The 21,623-nt window shown below is 36.0% G+C and overlaps 3 protein-coding genes and 1 non-coding gene across 4 annotated transcripts; 1 reads left to right on the plus strand and 3 right to left on the minus strand.

Moving 5' to 3' along the window:
* Window positions 1-6,091: 6,091 nt before the first annotated feature.
* Window positions 6,092-6,772, minus strand: LOC113765119 (uncharacterized protein At4g14450, chloroplastic-like). Its single transcript, XM_027309180.1, has one exon. It carries the CDS (start codon window positions 6,688-6,690, stop codon window positions 6,328-6,330), a length of 363 nt encoding a protein of 120 aa, XP_027164981.1. The 5' UTR covers window positions 6,691-6,772; the 3' UTR covers window positions 6,092-6,327.
* A 1,873-nt stretch (window positions 6,773-8,645) lies between these two features.
* LOC113765554 (DNA repair protein RAD5B) lies at window positions 8,646-15,156 on the minus strand. The gene is made up of 18 exons (XM_027309774.1): window positions 14,205-15,156; window positions 13,953-14,086; window positions 13,700-13,835; window positions 13,539-13,592; window positions 13,088-13,237; window positions 12,829-12,980; window positions 12,625-12,709; window positions 12,312-12,536; window positions 11,974-12,117; window positions 11,618-11,770; window positions 11,424-11,491; window positions 11,066-11,188; window positions 10,871-10,970; window positions 10,562-10,674; window positions 9,896-10,466; window positions 9,720-9,791; window positions 9,530-9,628; window positions 8,646-8,983 (listed from the first exon to the last, which is right to left on the minus strand). The coding sequence occupies exons 1-18, from the start codon at window positions 15,111-15,113 to the stop codon at window positions 8,861-8,863; spliced, it is 3,411 nt and encodes a 1,136-aa protein (XP_027165575.1). The 5' UTR covers window positions 15,114-15,156; the 3' UTR covers window positions 8,646-8,860.
* Window positions 15,157-18,335: 3,179 nt separating this feature from the next.
* Window positions 18,336-20,027, plus strand: LOC113765610 (enoyl-CoA delta isomerase 2, peroxisomal-like). Its single transcript, XM_027309842.1, has 2 exons — window positions 18,336-18,607; window positions 19,115-20,027. The coding sequence occupies exons 1-2, from the start codon at window positions 18,417-18,419 to the stop codon at window positions 19,641-19,643; spliced, it is 720 nt and encodes a 239-aa protein (XP_027165643.1). The 5' UTR covers window positions 18,336-18,416; the 3' UTR covers window positions 19,644-20,027.
* An 803-nt stretch (window positions 20,028-20,830) lies between these two features.
* Window positions 20,831-20,957, minus strand: LOC113767231. Its single transcript, XR_003467949.1, has one exon. It is a non-coding gene; the product is annotated as a U11 spliceosomal RNA (small nuclear RNA).
* Between the last annotated feature and the right edge of the window lie 666 nt (window positions 20,958-21,623).

Raw genomic sequence — 21,623 nt, forward strand, 5'->3', positions numbered from 1 at the left:
AAGGTCGATACAATTTATGTTGATGATTATTTCTAATTTCTAGTTGATCCAGGACTGAGAGCCTTGAAATTTTTAGACCAAACCGGGCCTGTTGTTGAGGAGAGACACATGTTGCATGAAATCTTGAACTTTTAAACGACAGAAAAAAATTTAAAAGAAAAACACTTTTTTTTTCAAGCAAAAAATAATAAAACAATTGACCCTGGGTTCTTCTCTCTTTTGTACCTCACGAAGGCATGTTGGTTGGGATGAAGGTTTTGAAGGGATCGAGTATTGTATTCTACAATACACAGTATGATATATGTACAAAAAAAAAAAAAAAACAAATGTGAATATTACTACAACAAATGTGGTCAATAATCAGAAATTTTGTCCTATATTCAGTTTCATTAGTCCAATTTTAAATTAAACATGTCGGAATCATAGACTACACCATTTTCTAACAATTGGGATAATTACTCAATCCAGTTGGAAGAATGGTCACAACAATTTTTGTACTATTTTATTTCACCTCTAACATTTTTTTGTTTAAATCGACAAAGTACCTGCCATAGTGATGTCATGGCTATACCTATGAAGCCCAAATTTGTTGGGGTGAACCGCCAAATGATTGTCTTAGGGCTATGTCTATGAGGCCGTTCCAACTTCTGGTGGGCCAAAGAAGAAGAATTGCTACAAAATTTTCTCTTCGAATAACTTCCATCTTATACACGAGCTTTTGTTGAAAACAAAATTCGTTAGTCTTCATATTATATGAACAATACAGTGTATGACTTTAAGGTAAAACATGTATGGTTCACAAACACCAGAAAGGGCCAAGCATATAAAATGATTGAAGTAAATGAACGATGTGATGTAAACAGTAGTAGTATATGATTGGCTTAAACAAGAAGTATGTCATATTTTACCTTCTTTTTACTATCAACCTTCTCTCCACTATTGTTCTTTCATAGGAGGGAATCTTGACTTCAAATCAAGGTCTTCCTTGCTCTTCATCTGTTGCTTTTGTTTTACGTTTGATAAAGTCTCTCTTAGCGCATTCCAATGAGCGTTTTTAATCTCTTAGTATTTATTAGTGAGAGTTTTCTTCTTTTTTAGAATATCCTAATGTGAGTATTGTTTAATTTTTTGTTATTTTTACTCAGATCTAAGAATTTTTTTTTTAGATCCATATATTTCTTGAATCTTTTCATCAAATCTCAACATCAGTTTTAAACTTGAACTAGTTGGATAGAAGATTGAGAGAATAGGCATGCACAAATATTTATGAAGCAACTCTTGGTTAGATGTGACAGTTCGTAATTTACAATGTAATTTTTTATATTTTGTATCTGTTAAATCTAATGATTTTCTAGATCAAATATATCTATGATATGTTTTATGTATGTTGTCCATTAGTGCAACTATCTTTGTCAAGCAAATCATACGTGTTGAAGAATTTTAACCTAGTTTATTAATAATATCGACTTTTGTTTCATAAAAAAAAAAAAGAGGTATGTCATTTTTGGTAGAAGGAATTGTAAATAGGAGTTCAAGACCTCCCACTTACAAAAATAAATAAATAAGAGAGGTACATCATTTTATTTACTAGTCATGTAAGGAAAAGAATAGTTGTATTATCTTGAAGTACAATGTGGAGGAACTTCCAAATGCTAGATAAGTGTATTATTTTAGAGATTCAACACCATTCGTGTCAACTTGAAAAACCATTAATCAGATAGATAATTTTAATTAATCTTGTTGGGACAACAAATCTTAATTATCCATTTTTTTGCTTGGGCTTGAAATTTAGCCTTGTTTGGTAATCTTAATGCAGTTTTTACCTTTTCTTTTTCTTTTTCTTTTTTCCATTTTATTCTCAGAGCACAAAATGGGAAACAAACAAAAAGTTTTTTTTTTTTACGTTGTGTAGGCATTAAATTTCTGTTGGCATTAAAACTGCAACATCCAACTCAAGTTTTGTGTCAAATCATCATTCAAAGATTGTTTGACCCGTGAGGCCATGACCTTCCCAAATTGCTTTTATGAGTCAACAACAATCTTTAACATTTCTGCAAACTTTCCCATGAATACACTCAGTTACCAAACTCAAATCCAGGTAAGGTTGCTTCTGGGATTATTCTTATATAGATCAGGTCTATATATATGGATTGCATCTCCAAAAAAAAAAAAGAAAAAAGGGTTTCACGTAGATTTTACGCGTGAGACGAGACACACAACATATAAAACAGGGTTTACGTAGATCGTTGTCCATGTGGACTGTTGCAGAGGCAAAATACAATATTCTTTGCACCAATGCATCCATGAATTGTACCGTGATAGATATTGGACTATTTGGGCTACATAATCCACAAAAGCATATTATAAAATTAGAACCAGAAGATCACGAGTCGTTGTAGCCAGAAAACAGCCATGTGAATCCTACCAAACAACTTTATCTGTTCTGAGAAAGTTTTAAAGTGCCCAGAGTCTCAGTTTTCTGAACTTCCTTTGAAGATAGTGCATGACAGATTACGGCGTTCAACATTGTTGTGCTATCCAGATTTTCTTTACAGGCAAAACACGTTTTGCATGAGTTGTTCTTACTGGCATTTTAGCCTTAGACCATTCAAAACCAGCAAAAGAGGTAAACGTCTGATATAAGTGCAATTGTTACTTGTGTGGAAGGGCGGTGTTGGCATGCTCTGCCGGTGGATAATGGGGCTACTTTTTGTTTGTCTAATTTAACTCTTTTTTTCTCTTTTGTCTCAATAAGTATGGATCTTTCATATTGGATTTACTCTAAATTGATTATTTTAACTGATTATAGATTTTGATTTTGGATAATCAGTTTTTTGTGATATTCTCAATTGGTTTTGTATTCTGATTATAGATTTTCTAATGATCAAAAAGCTAAAATCTATAATCAGTTAAAGATCTAGTAGTTTTTGTTAATCTTGATTATGTTAATAATTAGTTTCTATAATCAGATTTTGTAAAATCTAAAACAATCCCAAATAAGGCCATTGTGTTGAACAATGTATCGTTCATTGATGTTTCACATTAATTTGGATATAGTTTATGCAAAAGTAATTGAATATAATTAAAATTTCCTACAACAATGAATGCAAACTTAAAATTCTTCTAAAGAGAACGTAAATTTCAACTGTTGGCCAAAGAAAAAAGAAATCAAGGGTAACAATCTTTGTGGAACAGATAAGGTCAAATTGTACAACTATTACTAGGAATCATCCCTGCAAATCTAACAAAACCATCATCCCATGAACCAGAGACAAACCATATGAATCAGCATTGTGCCCTGTCCCAAATAAAGGTTACAAGAAACTTCTCACTTCCCACTGATAAAGTAGGATCAGTGGCAGAAGAAAATGGATGTCGTTATCTTCTTCTGTTGGTTTCTGTATCTGCGGATGTGCAGGACAGTAATGGTGTAGGATAATGTTTTTTTTTTTATTGTGGTTGGATAATTTTGTGGTTTAGTGAGCGAGATTAACCTGCAAACAAAGCTGATTGTGATATGCAGAGGTGATAGCTAGGTTGCCTTCTTGCGTTTGGATTGCAATTTTCCAAAGAAAAATTGTAACGTGTTTTCCGTAGATACATATTCCAAACATCTTTTTACTTCATATATATCAAATCGTTACAATAATTTTTTTACAAAGGAAATTCAGATACCAGAAAAATGTTTCTTCAAGTGGCGGTACCAGTTTTAACCATTTCTTCAAGGTTACTAAGACTGTCGTATAAAATATAATAAAATTATAGAGACAAACTCAATAGAAGACCTAACACCATAAAATTTTCGATTGAATTCTTGGAAATTCACGTCTTAAGGCTTGTAGCAGCGAACGAACAATTGAATATATGAATCAGAATATAATTTAAGCTTCAACACAACAGTTTTCCGGAATCTATTGACTTGAATTTAGACCAACTAAAATTGAATGTAAGTTTGAGCAGCTCCAGCAAGGCTTTAGTCTCCCTCATCCTAATTAATAGAGATGACAATTAGAGCGGGTGCCTGTAGTAAGAGTGACGGGACGGGGAAGAATTTCTTCCACCTGTTCTTAAATAGAGCGTCACCCAACCCATCCCTGCATAAATAAATAAAATATAAAAAATTATACATAAAATATAGTAATGAATATTATTATTACGCTGGCTTAATTACACCGGCTCATATAATATACTCCCTCCGTCCCCCAATCATATAATCATGTTTAGAGAGTTCAACTTTTTAAAAATAGTGATTTGATTGTGATGTTTGTGTTTCTCTTTTCAATTTTATCTTCACAAATTCAAAATTTAAATTTAAATGGTAATATATATATATATATATATATATATATATATGATTAGAAATAAGGGTTATATTGGAAATAGAGACTAAAAGGTGCTTTGATATTTCTAACGTGACTAATGTTTTGAGACATCTAAAAATGAAAAGTACGGCACTTTCAATCAGACGGAAGAAGCAGCATATATACCCCAGCGGGTTTAATTACACTGGACACTAATGATTCAACTCAAAACTTTCGGTACTTGGTTTTGCACAGGTCACTGGGCTTAGCCTTTCTCCTTTGATGATACCAATGCAGGGAGCAAAATTTTTTTAGTTGGATTGCAGTTTCTCGAAAAAAGTAGAACTGCAAAAGATTTGGAGCTTTATCTGAGTTCATATGTTTTTGCATGTGATTAAGAGATAAGATCTGATAGTTATATATATATATATTAGCTTGGATTCTCAAGTAAAAATGTGAGATGTTCAAATAAAGGTGATTTTCAAACCATGCCTGCATTTCTTTCCGGAAGCTTTTCTCCTACATGTCAATGCGTGTATGGGTTGCCATTCCTACAGGTCAATTTTCAAACCGTCCTGTTGCCAAATTGCCATTCCTACTAAGAGCATCTCCGATGGGGGTGTAATGGGGCCCTCCATGACACGGCTCCCCATTGGAGCCGTGTCATGCGGATTACACGCATGTTGATTTTTCTTTCCATGACAACGGTAATATAACATTCCAACGGTACAATTTTCTTCCGATTGAATTTTCTTCCGATTTAACTTATGTAATATTATGTTATGGAGTTCAACTAATTACATTCCGAATTATTAATTAAGTATGGATTATTATGATATCTTCGCATTTGAAGTATCAAATATTTGTTTAATTTCCTACATAATTATTTTTAAAAAAATAACAATATATTATTTTTGAAACATAGAAAAAGATATATTATTCAAACTTAAAAATTAATAATATCATTTTTAGAAAATAAAAAAATTCAAAATGTACAAAATTTAACGAAAGTTAGTACTTTATTTTTTAAAAATAACAAAATTAGTTTTAAAAATTATTTTATTTATTTATGGGATATGAGTTATGCATTATTAAAATAAATATTTGATTAATTGTGGACCCATGCTATTACACCTTGTGGAGTGTAATCCATTGTGAGTGAAAGTGTAATAAAAGAGGAGAAAGTGGAATGTGGAGTGTAATCCACTGTGGATGCTCTAATCAGTAGTGTTGCTTCTTTCTTTCTCCTTCATTTTATATGTTATTTTCTTTCCTGACAGACTACCCTATTAAGACTTTCGATTTTGAAAAATATATAGGTTAAAATAAATTAATTAATCACAACCAAATGCAATTCCTGTGTTGAATTGCCGGCCGAACAAAGCAGGAAACAGTAGACCGGCGGCCACCCGACAAACAACTTGCGGTTTGATGAAAATGGGAAGGAAAGGAAAGTTCATTCAGACAGCATTCTAGGCCTATGGATGGTCTTCACTCCTCTGCATATCATCCTCATCCCAATTTTCAGTTTCTTGGAAAAATTTGTATTGAGTTTGGTTGGTAATTAAAGTGTTGGAATTACTTACTGTATTTGTTTGCTGCTGTTGTTTTCATCCCAAACAGTCCTCAAAGTTAGTATAAACCTGTGTTTATACTCCAACCATTTGTGTTTTCTCATCTTCAAGTATCTGAGTGAGTTTTTCCCCTCCCCACATCACACACACACACACGGAAAACACAATAATTACACTAATTGTTGCACATCGAAGTTCTTCACTATTGATGTAAAAAAAAAAACAACAATCTTCTGAAACTTCAATAATAACCAAAACTAATCACAATTTTAGAAGGGGCAACAAAAATCAGAGACGATGTATAAACTATTATGTCCAGTTAACACCACAAAAAGTATGGTTGCAAAATCACCCCTGCATTTATCCCCACTATAGAAAGTAGTAACTCTTAACTCCGTTAAATATTTATGAACAAAGAAAAGGCTAAACTCCATCTACTATGTGTATTTCTGCTATCTATCTACGCCAAATCCCGCGGTACAAACAAACGGCACTAACGGAGCTGGCTCATAACAAAACGGAGCTGCCGGATGCTGCCATTTCTTGAACGACGTCGCTGCACTAACGCCGGGCTGCAGCTTTTCCTTCTTCTCCGACTCCTCTACGCCACCACCCGATCTCGATTTAATCTCAGCCGTTAGATTGGTTGACCCGGGCGACGTCGGTGACGTAATCAACGGCGACAATAGAGGTATAGCCACGTTCCAGTCGGTCACTCTATTAATCTGAATTGACGCCGGAGCTCGCCGTTGTAACCGGCTTGGCTGGCTCCTGTTGCCGGAGCTGTTTCTTCCTTGTCTGTTATTGTCCGCCATGGCGGAGAGCACGGGCAGTTTGGGAATTTTGTATTGCTGAAAGAGAAATGGGATGCGTGTGAACGGGAAGGCTGGGGTAAGCAATGGGGGGCCTTATAGAGGAGGGGCGTGTGGCGGACACGCTGTTGGTGAGGGCGTGCAGCTGTAACTTAAGTAAGTAGATTCAATCAAAGGGAGAAAAACAGAGAAGGGGAGAAATTTTCTGCTTGTTGTAAAACGGCTCGGCTTAGCTTGAGCTGATTTTGAATTTTACTTCTTAATAAAGAGTTATCAGCTCCGGATTTTCTCCATAGTTATTATTCACCCCTTATTCATATGGAAGCAGCTAAGGCAGAAAAGCAATAGGATATTATTGTCCATCTAAGGATAATGGAGGAATCTTAAATAAAATTAAAATTCTAACGTGTTAAATGTCAAAACGGTTCACAATTAATTCTATGGTTGACACAAAATTACATAAAAAAAAAGTCACTACTGTTTGGTTACAAAATTTGTATGTTTTGTGTTTCAAAATTAAGATGGTATCTACACCATCAATTTAAAAAAGCAAAATGATAGCTGATTTTTTTAAACATAGGGATGTATTAATAAACTTGAAACCAATGAGATGCTATTATTAAATTTACAATAATATTGATGATGCAAATATCGTCAAAATGACAGATAATTAGAGAAAAGTGAATAATAATAAATCCAAATTCTATGGAAAGAATTGCCTAGCTTTTTCATTTTTTTTTTGTGCCTCAAGTGAATTTAATTATATAAGTATGCTGTACCAAGAACAAATGTTGTGTCCAATTACTTTTCTTCCTTCGTTCTTGTTACAAGAGTTTCATTCTGCCATGTTTGTTGGTTTCCATTTTATAATTACAAATCATAGTGAAACTTCAAACTCTTAAATTCTAACTCCTAATTTTATATTTTTTGATAGAAACATATACAGTTTATGTTATTAAGAAAGATCCACGGCAAGTAAATACAGTACGAAATGAGCAAAAGATAGAGAGGAATCTCCGCTCACAATAATTAGTGTGTGACTATCTTTCGTTTGGCTTCTTCATGCCAATTTTGTTGTCCAATTTATCCTCACCTGTGGCTCAAATCACATTATTATCTTTATGATACTAAGATGTTTGGTCATTAATTTTAAACATTGCAACTATAGAACTTAGGGTCCTTGGCAAAGCCAAACTAAGCCAAGCTTAGAGCTGGTGAGCAAAGCCAACCAACCCAACTTGTATCATAACTACTTTCCAAGCGAAAGGCTAAAACGTTGCGTCAAAGACCAAACTAGATCTCTACAACTACTGTTGACTGTCCGCTTTTGTTTAATCCCTAGATCTTCCACCGCCTTCCGCCGTCAATTTCAACGGACCACCGCTCACGGAAGAAGAAGCCCATTTCTCAATTTACCCACACCCATCTGTCTCTGACGGTGACGGACAGGTCGCATCACCTCCTAGCCACTCAACTGAACCCACGTGTCATCATAGTCTTCTGTTCTGTTCATTAGTCCAACGGCCACGATCGAATATACGTGGCCCTTCCGAATCCCATAAAAGCAATTCAAAGGTTCTTTGTCAGAAACGCACGTTGGATTGAGGCCGTCTTTTTGCCCTTTTTTCCATTTCTTCCTTTGCTGTCTCTATTGTCTTCTTCTGACTTTTGTGGCGTCTAATAGGCCCCCGGAGGACCAAGTAAATTTATCCTATCCTATGGGCCATTTGTTTGTTGTCGAGATTTGCTGGTTTTGAGGCTAGAATAGTCATTTGGATCTAGAATATTCTGATATTGAACTTTTTTTAATTTTATTTTTTAATTTCATTTCATTTGCTCAAGCAAGCATAGCAATTGAACTTTCACTCTAGAGCCAGTCAAAAATGAATACTACTTTGGAACCGCCTTTGACAAGGAATATTGGGGTTGGATGGACTAAGATGACATAAACAAAAGGGGGGAGAATCAAATCAAGAATGTATTGCTGCTAATCTTGGACTTTTTTTAACAAAATTTGAGGCCGTGAAATTGGCTTTTTTCATGCCAAGAAGAAAAGTCTTCTAGCCCTCTATTTAATTCTAGCATAGCATAATTTGATTTGATTCCCTTCCATGATTAGCAGTAGTAGTAGTACTTGTACTGTATTCACAAAATTAAGGTTTAAGACAACTATTCAACGGAAGAGCATCTTGAGTTCTTCGATCCTCGCCGACCGGACTTCCTCGTCGGTGAGGGCTCCGGCGATCATTCTTTGTTTCCTAGCTTGGACTTGTTGCAACCGTTCTTCCACCGTCCCCTGAATACATTTCAAGCCATCAGCCATGTGGCGGTGGTCCTAAGTCAAATAATTCAGCATAGAAATGGAAAGAAGGAAAAAAAAATAGGATCAATGAGGACAGTAATTTGACTTTAAGCAAGGTAGTAGAGGAGATTATCCTTATTTTAGTTTGTCAGTTCTTTGTATGTTCATTTGGTTTCTGGTAAACAAAAAAAGAGGCCAATGTCAAGATTTGAAAATTCACTAATGATTGACCAGTTCAGGCAGGGTTGTTTTCTATTTGGCATTAGCGTCCATGAAGATGGACATGACTAAAATGCAGAACGTTGCATATATATGAGATTCTTTAACCATGCTCTTATTCTACAATAGAGTCACAAACTGCCTAATCTTCCTATAATTTACACAAATCCTGCAAGAATAGAAACGCCAATTGGCATCTAATTTTTGCTTGAATAGTCAAATGCTGTAATCAGGATTGGATTTCTTGAATCCCAAACCTTTGATTAGAATCAATGATTTAGATGCTCTTTGAGGAAACATATGCAGGAGGAGGCGTTTTACCTTGACTATAAATCTTCTAACTCGAACGGTCCTCTTTTGACCAATGCGGTGGATACGCATGATTGCTTGCTCCTCCACTGCAGGATTCCACCATGGATCCTGTATTTGATTGATAGGTTCAGATGCCATTCAAGAACTATCACACCGCAGAATTAAAAAAAAAAAAAAAGGAGAGAAACAAGGAATTTACCATAAGAAACACATTAGAAGCTGCAGTTAAATTGAGGCCTACGCCACCTGCTTTCAGTGACATCAGTAACACCTGAAGAACATTGAAACAAATTTTAGATCCAGCAATGTCTGATTGAAGGATCGAGTGCATTGTGCTCATCTTGAATTTGATGACAGCAAGCAAGAAATGCTTACCATCTTCTCTCCAGTTTCATTGAACTCCCTCAAAACGATTTCTCTCTGCTTCTGAGACAATCTTCCATCAAATCTCAAGAACCCAATTCTTCTCCTTTTCAAAGGTATCTCCAACAAGTCTAGAAATGAGGTCCACTGGCTAAAAACGATGCTTTTCTCCCCAGAACCTGACTTCCTTAGCCGTTCCAAGCAATCCAAGACCTTTGAGACCTTTGAAGACTCCTTCCAGTTCTTCTCAACATCAACTCTGAACCGATTCTCAGACGGACAGGTGATTATCTCAGTCTTTTTAAACACTTGCCTGCAAATTGGGCATGCCCCAGCTGTTGGAGATCGCCAGCTTGACAGAAGACATTCTCTGCACATTCTATGTGCGCATGGTGTGAGCACAGGGTCATCTGCAGACTCCAGGCATATGGGGCACTCTGCATTTTCACCTTTCCGAATACCTTCAACAACCTCCTCAACATATGCTCTAGAAGGGATCTTCTGAGTTGCAGAATCAGGATTTGTGTCAAGGAACCTTCTAGCAAGCTTATTCAGGTCTGCAAATTCTTGTGTATCACTCCGGCTGCCAACGGTAGAAGTTTGAAATTGTCAGATAAGACGAACTGCAAGAGGCAAGTTCATCCTTGAAAGGTAAACGGATTAAGACACCATTCTCACCTCATCACAAGAAAGGGGTGGTTGCAACATTGCCTTAATCGAAGTAACAACTCAAGGATGTTTGCATAGTTGTGAAGAACTTTGCCTTGTGCTACAAACTGGTCAAATTGAACCTGTCCATATTGCAAAATTTTATGAAAATCCTTTCCAAAGACAAAAAAAACTATGCAATGTCTAAATTAACAATACTTAGCTTATTTTTAAACGATATTTAGTTAAGAGAACTCGAATAGTCAACCACAAATAACTAATTAGAGGTCCTAATGTGACAGACAATCTCCGTTGCTGCATGAGTAACACTAAGCTCACCTTAGATCTCCTAAAGAGGGCATCATAGAAATCATGCTCAGCTTCTGATTGTTCACACTCTATAATTTTGATATCCGTCGGGGGCAGAACCAGTATAGGCCTGATGATGGAGGCATAGAGCATGAAATTGTCACAAATATAAAAACAGGTCCAGTCTAAGAGAACCAAAAGCAGGTGGCGTAGGGCTCAATTTACCTTCCTTCTTTGTCTTTTGAATCCTTTGTTCTCCTCAGCATTAGTGGCCTCAAAATAGCCTTGATCAGTTTCATCCCTCTATAATCACCACTCTCATATGGCTTCTGAATCAGTTTTTGCCACCTATAAGAAGCAGTAACAAATTTCAGCAAATGGGAAGAGCGAGGGAACCGGCTCATTTGCATTATAATGTTTGATTAAAAAAATAATAATAAACAACAAAAAAAAAGATTCGACCATCTTTAACTCTTTGAACAATTTTCCTGGGAAATGTAACGCAAAAACTGAATAGTAACACTTTGTTTTTCAATCGTCCCAAGCATCAGCCATAAAATCATCCAAAAAAAATTAAGCTCACCAGGCCCAGTTGCACCATGGTTCAACATGCAAGAAGCAAAGTAGGCTATAAAGGTCTTCCAACTTGTTCTGCAATAATTGATAATGACTTTAATTGATACATGCTAGACAATAGCTAGTGGTTTATTACCAATCAGGAAAACATTACTAGGGCATTTGTTCAACTAATGCCAGAATTCTTTGCTGCTGCCATACCTGAAGAGGGGTACCAGTAAGACACCACCTGCAATAGGATGACAATTTGAAGGCAGCCTGGGCACCTAGAGTTTTAGAGGACTTGATGGTATGAGCTTCATCCAAAACCACTCTGTACCAGTCAACCCTGTGGAAAATGCTATTCTCCCCATCCTGTGTTGAACATATAAAATAGTAATCATTAACAATGTTTCAACAGGGGAAAAGAACAAGCACCATTCTGGTGCCAGTAAAGCAATTGGATTTAAGTGGTGGAAACAAAAAAAATGGAAATGGCCAGCTTTTCATTCTTATAAGCTGCAAGTAAATGGATTTCAGTGGTGGAAAGTCACAAGAAACGGAAATAGCTAGCTTACATTCTTATAAGCTGCCGTTAAGACACCGTATGTGGTCAAGATCACGTCAGGTTCAGCAATCACTCTATGGTCACTGCTCCTATCCCCACCATAAAAGACAGAAATGGAGATACTATCTGGCTTTGAGTGTGTTTCAAGTTCATCCTGTTCATCGAGTAAAATTCTTATTCAGAGAAGATGACAGCATATCCTTGTGCCCATTCATAACTAACATACGATCAGAAAATCAGTAATGCAGTTTTAGAATGGTGTAGCTAAATCTATTCAGAAATCAGAACGCATACAAACTCAGAAAACTTCCTTATTCTGGCTGAATCAAATATATTATAGGAACTCACCTTCCACTGGCCAAGCAACGCCATAGGACAAATAATGAGGGTGCCACCTTTCACTTTTCTAATAACTTTGTGATCAGATTCCTTTTTCTTTTTCTTGATGTACTCTGTATCACCCTCACTTTTGGCAATCGATTCTTGATCCTCGGGGGTACCTCTGCCTCGCCTTGCAAGAATCAGAGCAATAGTCATCACAGTTTTCCCAAGCCCCATTGCATCTGCCAAGATCTGCAGAACATTATACGGCTTAGAATATATAATAATTAACGTTGCTACTCAAAATGAACAATCAGTAACAGTAGCAAAAGAAACTTGCCCCTCCTCTTGCCATCTGTGTTGCTGTTGGAAGTCGTGTTGTAGCTTCCCCAGAGAAAATGTTAACATATATTGCGGAAGCCCTCCTGTAACAAATGATCAAATAGTAGCATAATCAAACTCAATGCAGTTAATGTCCATGGATTTTATAAGCAGCTGTTCCTTTTTCTTTTGTTCTTAATATTTCAAGGACAGAAAAACATACTCATCACATATACGATATGCTCCCCAACAAGGATGAAGAGTTTTTGCTGCTTCTTCAACATCTACTCCCTTCTCAGATTCTGTCATCCAAAAAAGGGCTTGCTTTTGGTACGGTCTGAGATCACAGATAAGGGTTTCTGGGGGCTCCATTTCCTAGAAAAATCCAGTAGTTAAAATAGTTAATGTAACTGCAAAATCATCTCCCCTGTAGCATAAAGTTTAAAGACAAAAATAAGGACAAGCATCCCTATGACTTGTACCTTCAAGTCATACGTATCTGCTGCACCAACAAGCTTATTCAAAGATGATTCTGAAATAGCTTGCTCATCCTTGTTTTGATCCGGAAGTTGCGGGCAACCCTTTCTTCGTTTTAATGCAGGCAACATTGCCACACTTTCGTCATAATCATCCTGCTAATTTATAAAGATTTAAGAGGTTTTTTAGTCTAGCAACACATACAAACAAAATACCTGTCTTGCCATAATGCTAAACTTAGAATCCAATCGTCAAGTTGGTAAAGTGGTACTAAGTTCAATTAAAGTTTCATTTAAGAAGCAGAATGTGCAAAGATTTAATTAAAATGTGAATTTTTATATCTCTAAAGTGAGAAAAATGCATGTCTACTCTAAAATGAAAGATCAGATGAAGCTCGAAACTTTAGTGGAAGATATCTAATCTGAGAACGAGACAAACAAATAGAAATGCACTCACTCCTAACTTCAGCGAGCGTTTACGGGAGTCTAGTTCTTCTGGGGTAAATTCAGCCTGTAACATAGCAACAAATTAACAGGGCAAAACAAACTAGCATAACTAAAAATTTTATCATTCAATTCACAATCAACTTATATTGTGAGTGGCAAAATAGGTCATACCTCCTGAAATGGCTTCATTTTCAGCAACTTAAACAAAGTCAACAGAGGATATGTCGTGGTGTCAATATCTGATGGAGCATCAAGCTTCCAAGAAGACTTATCACCTTCTGTAAAGACTGAATGATGAATGTAAAAACTGCAAAATAATATGAAAATGGATGAAATTTTTACTATCAAAAGGAATACTCGTTGCAAACATCTCAAGAAATAGGGAAAATAAAAACCGAAGTAGTTCTTTTTATCAGTTTTTTACCTCAAATACAGCATAATCTCTTGCATCAAGTGAAGATTTGTAGGGGCGGCTATACATCGTCCAAAAACTTTAACTTTTGAAGAATTTACGAGTGGAGTGAGACATTTTGACCATTCCATTGGAAGGCGGCCAATCTAATTAATTCATTTGTTCAACACAAAAAATGTTTAGTAATTAACATATCATTCGCAATATTCCGATACCATGAAGCATTTACACAAAATCTAAAGTACTGTAAAAATAAGAGTTTACCTCTCCATTTCTTTTGGTGGAAAAACGAACAATGGCTGACTTGATCCATGAAGTATTTCTGTCAGGAAATGCAATGTGCACAATCTCATTATTCTCAAGTTTCCTTCCCTTAGTAGTCGAAAGCCCCATGATAACATGCCTCCCAACCAACAACCAGTCAGGCTCTTCTGGAAAATCCCCATCTTCAATCAGAGTTGTGCTCAGCATTCTATCCTCAACCTTGTCCTTCTTCGCCACCAATGACTGCCCAGTATCATTACCATTAGCACTCATTTGAACCCTCCGGAACTCATCATCAGACATTCGCCAAGTAGACAACGGTTGAACACACATTATCTTTTCCACCTCCTTTTTCACCATCCCTTTATTCTCATTTTCCATCTTAGCCACATCCAATCTCACGACAGCCTTATCATCAACCACCACATTTGGCTCCTCTTTCACTCTGCATAGTTGAGAAGGTTTATTCTTTTCTTGTTCTTGTAGCCACTCGTCAAAGCTCAATCTTGATCTCCCTACCAATCCATTCGACATTTTACCATCGGAAATCACTTTCTTTTCATCCAAAACCTCTTTTTTCTCAAAACCCACATCAGATTGATCAAAATTCTCCACCTCCTTTTTCACCATCACTTTATCAAAACCCGCAGACCCTTTGATTTCTTCGCTGTTTTCCTGCTTAATCTGGGTTAAAATCCTAGCACCAGTGCTTGTAACAGTCCTCTTAACTGTAACTGGTGGCGATAAAATCCCAGGGGTGTCAATGAGGTAATTGATGGCTCGGGTGACATCGTTGTGGCATTGAGTAAGAGCATTGGAAATCTCCTGTTCCGATTTTTCAAGCCCAAAAAGTGATTTGATCAACTTGACTTCCCTCCCTTCCTCTGCTTCAATTGGTCTTGCTTCCATAGCTCTGTTTAAATTTCTTCTTTTGGGGTAACAAAAGAAGATTGTTTTACAACAAAGAAAACAGAAAGCTGGTGAAAAGCAAAAAGAAAGGAGGAGAAAAAAAAAGATTGAATTTTTGGGTTGTGCCCAAGAGAGATTTGAGGATCAAGGGTGGATTTTACAGGGTAAGTAACAGAGAAAATTGTAAAGAGAGTGAGAAGGTTATAAGTATGAAGAGGGGAAAATTTTGGCGGCAATGGTTTTGATTTTTTAGGCTTGTTAAACTTGGCGCTTCCGTTTTTCAATTGCCTCCCGGAATTTGTTTTCCGTAGGTTGATTTTGGAAATTTTGGCGCGAAATGGTGGGTAAATATTTGTGGTAAGTGGTAACAAAGAATTTTCACCACAGCAAAAGTGTAACTGGGTTTTCAATTTTTCATGGGAAATCTTGTACGAGGCATACATTTTACTAGTACAAAAAATAAGAAGAAATACACAGGCATCAGACGGCCCAACTTGAATCATTAATTGTATCAGATATAGGAGTTGTCTTGATGTTAAGGATTGCATTTTCCATGATTTTTCATGGAAAAATTACTGTAACGATTTGATGTATATGAGAAAAAAAGGTAATAGGAAAATGTGATCACGGAAAACGACGTAATTTTTCGACGGAAAACGGCAATCCAAACAAGGCAACTTTTTTTTTTGTGAATATTCACGACAAAAAAAAAAAAGGATACTTTAGCATTAACAACAATCTTGACTTTTGATCTGACTTGAGTTGCAAGGAGTATGGAAGAAGAGGTGGGAGGTGCCAAAAAAAAAAAAAAACAACAACAACAGCAAACTGGTCGTACTTCTTTCTTGACATTAAAATGGCATTATAGTTATGTGAGTAAAAATTGCTCTGATAGGAAAATTAATTATTTCTCTGACAATATCGCTAACCTTTGAGATTACACAAACCTAAGTGCAGATATATTTTTGTAACAATTAAGTCAAAAAGTTGAGAAGCCCAAAATATAGAAAAAAGCAAAAGGAACTTTTCAATCCAGTGTTGTTAGATCCGAACCAAATCAGAAGGTTCGATCGGTATGACCGTAAACCAACCTTCTCGAGAGATAGTTCGTAACACAAAATCGCTTTGATAAAAAACCAGTCAAAACCATTAAAAATCAATTAAACCAATGACTCGATTCGATTGGTTGATCCAGTTCTCAAGTTTCTCTTTCTTGTTTTCCCCAAACTAGGCTTGTCAATCGGGACATATGAACCGAGTTTTCATAAGTTCATATTCAACTCATTTAATTTGTAACATTTTTTATTTTCGGGTTAAGAAATGTAATGATTATACTCAGCTCATAAAATATTCGGGTTTTGAGTCTTATTCGAGTTTAGTCCAAACTCACTTATTGCTCCTCAATTTTCTTAATATAATTATTATAACTATTGAGTTGTAAAACTAATACATTCACATGATTACAACATTAAAACTAAAAATCAACAAGTAATAGGTTTTAAAAAGTACATAAACCAAGAATTTTTCAACAATATTATATCAAATTCGTTCAAAATACATGAAAAATAGTAATAAAACATGTGGTCATAAGTCAATACACCTTCAAAGGTTGGAACTTCTTCATAGATTTGTGACTTGAATCCAAACATGTTTGTGTTTCTAAAAAAAAAAAAAAAAAAATCAACCAATATTATGCCAACATAAAAATTTATTCAATCAATAATAAAAGTTAAAATTTTAGTTATGCATTACCAATATTGACTTTCAAGAAAGTTAGTAGAAGAGTTTATAAATGTATTTTTGTGTTTTATAATTTGTATATATTTAGTAATAATATATTTGGATATATAATTATATATAATATTAAAATATAAATGTTATATATATATATCATTATATATATAGGTAATTTAAGGACTGGGCTTATATCGGGTTTGAGTCTAATGAGGCCCAATTTCGACTCATATTTAATTCGGATCTAATTTTTAGAATTAAACTCCGACCGATTTACTAAAAGGTCATATCATCGAGCTTTTTTCGAGTTGAACGAGCCGACCTCGGGTTGATCCGACCCCATTAACAGTCCTACCCCAAACATAATTTGAACAAGGTAAATTGTAACACTTTCATTTTAATAGGAATAAGAAAACACCACCCACTTAGGGTCTGTTTGATTCAATGTAAAATATTTTCAACGGAAAATGTCTTCCATGAAAAATTTTATCGGGAAAAATAATTACCTTCTCCATGTTTTTTCCACTGTTTTGGGAGGACTCATAATTCAGTAGTTTAACCGAATCGATATTCGGTCCGAGTTTATCAACATTGGTTCAATTGGCATCAGGAGGACTCAAATCCATCAAGCAAGCGCAACAACGTAACGCGCTTTGATATTGAGCGCTTATTGCCTTATACAAGCCTTTTTGGCCTTATAATAGTCTGGATTTTTTTTTTTTAGAATAGTCAGGATTTACTTGCTTGACTTTGAATCATGGAAAAATTTGCATGTAGAAGGTAGGTAGTTGAAGTTCAAGGTGCAAAGCTCCATTTCCGAATACTTGAGGAGTACAAAGTGCATTTAACCCTTATTTTTAACGAATCCACAACAGTTGAATACTAACAATTTTTTGAAAAAAAAAGTCACAGACAATAAGAGCTGAACTAAAACTTGTAAATTCTAGATTCGGGATTATATAATTTATATTACAGCTGGGATTCGACATTTTTGGTCTGCATGAAATATTATGAACTTATTCGATCGATTGATATACACACTAACTTGGAAAAATTGAAGGATTGTTACTATGAGAAGTGTTCAGGTTATCTGTTAAATAATAGAATTAATAGATACGAATAAATTATTGATAATATATTATTCAAACGTATACATTCACATTTATTCTCTCTTCTGATATTTAATTAGTATTTATTTTGATTTTAGTCATTTTTTTAGAATTCGTTTACAAATGCTGAATTATTATTTGGATGGATAAACCCTATAATAGGATTTACAAAAATATTAGTACTTGGAAACAAAATTATAAAATACTGCACCTTAAGAACACCACTGAAGAATTAATTAAGCAGTGAATAAAATAATCTTAAAGGCCGCCACTGCTAAAAATAAAAGAATAAAAAAAAGTCTTGAAGGTGGCTATAATTCCACCACTACCGGGCCATGGAGAATACGACTATATAACGCGCTGATCTCATTATTCTCAAAGCCACCCTGTTTCGCACATCCTAAAGCAGCATACATATTGGCCCGCCGGTCGGCCGCCGATCAACTTTTCAGCCGGTGATATGTGCACCTTAGAGAAACGCGGCAACATCTTCTTGTTAACGTTAACAGGTGATGACGAGCACCGGTTGAACCCGACCCTCATCGCCTCCATCAGGTCGGCTTTAGCTGAAGTCAAGTCTCAAGCCACCGAAGGCTCCGTTCTTATCACATCGGGTCAGGGCAAGTTCTTCTCCAACGGCTTTGACCTCAGGTATTTCCATCATTATCAACAAAGTAAGAAGGAAAAAAGAAAAGAAAAGCCAAGTGGATAAAGTCTTGGATCGTGGTTAATTTTATCATTTTTTTTTTGCTTTAGCGTGGATTTATATTTGGTGATAATTATCTTCTAGTGATATTGTACTAAATCAGTAGATCGTGTTATCAATCTCTTCTCATGTTTAGAGAATGATTGTTTGATTTTCCGAATTTTAATTTATTTGTTAATATTCGATATAGATTTTTATTCATACTACGAAAATGTCCCATTTTTCTTTTCCATAAACTTGATTGAGACCAAATTATGATGTCTAAAATTTACTTTTTGCGTTGTCCATGTCCAAAAATGTTTTGGCTTTATACAAGCAAACCATGTGATTCGATTGAAACGCTACAGTAACAGATTCACCATTTCGATGTGATTAGATTGGTGAAGTTTAATGAAGAGGAGGAATTGATGGATACAGTACAATTTAAATGTATGTATATATATGCACATCAGGTATGCTCAAGCTGCTGGTTCAGTTCAAGGTGCTAAGGATAGGCTTATGAACATGGTACAGATCTTCAAGCCGTTAGTGGCTGATCTTATCTCCCTTCCAATGCCCACAATAGCTGCCATCACGGGCCATGCGGCTGCGGCCGGCTTGATGCTAGCCTTGAGCCATGACTATATCACAATGAGATCAGACAAGGGGGTGTTGTACATGAGTGAGCTTGATATAGGAATGACTTTGCCAGACTATTTCAATGCCATATTTAGGTCAAAGATCGGCTTGCCCTCGGCTCGGCGTGCATTGCTATTGAGGGCTTCCAAGGTGAGGGCGGAGGAGGCGGCGGGGATGGGAATCATAGACTCGGTTCACAGTAATGGGATGGAGACATTGGAGGCTGCAGTGCGACTAGGGGAGGATTTGAGCAAGAAGAAGTGGGAAGGGAAGGTGTATGCTGAAATAAGGAAGTCATTGTATCCTGAACTTTGTGGCATTTTGGGATTGAAAGATGAAAAGGTTCTGCCTTCACGGCTTTGACGAGCAAAGAAACTACAATTCGTGTTTTCCTGGTTCACCGGAGATTCTTAAAGTCTTGCTATTTGTGTCTTTACTTCAACTAATTACAGGGCTTTGGATGAGGCTAAGCATGAAATTGAAGAATGAATTTTCTTGGAATGACTGTCTTAACCCTTATGAGACTCTTTTGTGCAGTTTGGAAAGCAAACACGAGACAGAAGGACCATTTTGTTCAACATAAAGATGCTATCCGTACTACTTTTTGTTTACTCTGATTTCAATAATGTAAAATGTGAGGAATACTGCATATGTTAGAACTCATTATAGTAGTATAATTATAGATGATATGGTGCTTCTTTTGGCTTGCTTTTGAAGCTAGCAACGTGACCTTCCAATGTTATTGAACATGGATGCACCTTGCATGAAAATTTCTTAAGAAGAACTAGAGCTGAATTTCGATTATGAGCTTGATGTACTATCAAGTTACCAACTACCATGTTGGAAAGAGACCTAGAACTAACACACAATGACGTTTCATAATCTGCAAGTACACCACAACTTCGGCAGTGTTGCGTAGGTGTTGCCCTGTGTGATCATGTTTGGAATTTGGTCCCCCTTGGAGTGTGGACCATGTGCTATCATGTACATAACCAGTTTGTTCTTTGTTACCCAAAATGTCAATTTTTGGCACTGCAAATTTCCCAGGCAAACCACCGAACTTTGGCGTAATGGCCATAAAAAAAGGATTAAATTTTTCTTTAAATTGTGGATCGGGAGTTCGAACCCCATATGTAATGAGAAAATTCAAAAAAAGTGTCAAAATATTCATTTAATCGGATCCGTAAACATGCTAATCCCTTAAATAAGAAAAAAAGGGTAATAAGAAAAAAAAAGGTATCAGAGTGTCCTTAAATAAAAAAAAGGGTAATAAGAAAAAAAAGGTATCAGAGTCGGGTTCTCGTAAATCTACTAATTCTTTAAATAGAATAAATTAGATTAGATTCTTTAAATAGAATAAATTAAATTAGATTAGATTATACAAATGTCTGTTACTGTTATAAAAAAAAAAAATTGAACCAGACAAATTGGCAATACGTCACATTTGGTCCCCCTGAACTGGTCCCCGTACAGGTGAGAACGTCCACTCTTGGTTGGCAATATGTTTTCATGTAATGTAAATAATAACAAATAAGCTTAAAGACTTGAGAATGGAGGGTCGGCCCAGCGAACCAACCCTACAGGGCTCCACAAATTATGTCGGCCATATGTCTTGATAGCCATACAGCTCTCACCAACGCGGGCAAGAGCGGCATATTTAGCCAACCGACCCTTTTAAGATTTCTCCCGTCGCAGCCCGCTTCATTTTATCTCATGCGCCTCTGAGTATACATTTTACATATTCCGATGTGGGACGAGGAGATTTTTGCTCCATTAGTTCTACTTCATTCGAGTTAGACCCCGATTTTGATTGTAATTAAGTTTTTGTTTTTTTAAGCAGGTTATAATTTACCACAGATTATTTGTGCAAGTGTTTAATAAGAATCTAATGTTCAATTACTATTCACGTAAGTTCACACATATCAATTGTATCAGATTTAAATTGTAGTATAAACTGTACATTTTTGCTTACTTTTGCTCACTGATAACTGTTCTTGTCCACCCAAGCCGACAGAAATTATTTGCACAGCAATTCACCATCAAACCGACATTTGCTGCCAACTAAACCATACATTATTTTCTCTGTAGAATGGTTTCTGTTGTTCCTACAAAGTTATTGGTATCTTAATTACAGCTTATAATTGGTAACTAATTTTCACTATGGAGAGGTGTTCTTTGCCATTGCCCCGAATGACCCTCAAACTCTTGATTGGGACGCAAGTGCCAAAAAGTTTCTCGAATCAGAGGATGTTAGCCTGGTGTGATGTTTATTCGACTAGGGATGTTCAGCACTTTCAGCACTTTTACAGCAACCCATATGGTCCGATTCAGTTCCCGTCAGTT

This window comes from Coffea eugenioides, chromosome 3, assembly GCF_003713205.1.
Source record: "Coffea eugenioides isolate CCC68of chromosome 3, Ceug_1.0, whole genome shotgun sequence".
Taxonomy (NCBI): domain Eukaryota; kingdom Viridiplantae; phylum Streptophyta; class Magnoliopsida; order Gentianales; family Rubiaceae; genus Coffea; species Coffea eugenioides.

Coding starts and splice junctions, on each gene's coding strand:
- LOC113765610 (XM_027309842.1), top strand. CDS start 18,417: ATGTGCACCTTAGAGAAACGCGGCAACATCTTCTTGTTAACGTTAACA. Junction 18,608..19,114: donor TCCAACGGCTTTGACCTCAG/GTATTTCCATCA, acceptor TATGCACATCAG/GTATGCTCAAGCTGCTGGTT.
- LOC113765119 (XM_027309180.1), bottom strand. CDS start 6,690: ATGGCGGACAATAACAGACAAGGAAGAAACAGCTCCGGCAACAGGAGC.
- LOC113765554 (XM_027309774.1), bottom strand. CDS start 15,113: ATGGAAGCAAGACCAATTGAAGCAGAGGAAGGGAGGGAAGTCAAGTTG. Junction 12,537..12,624: donor CACAGATGGCAAGAGGAGGG/GCAAGTTTCTTT, acceptor AATGTTCTGCAG/ATCTTGGCAGATGCAATGGG. Junction 11,771..11,973: donor TAACGGCAGCTTATAAGAAT/GTAAGCTAGCTA, acceptor TGTTCAACACAG/GATGGGGAGAATAGCATTTT.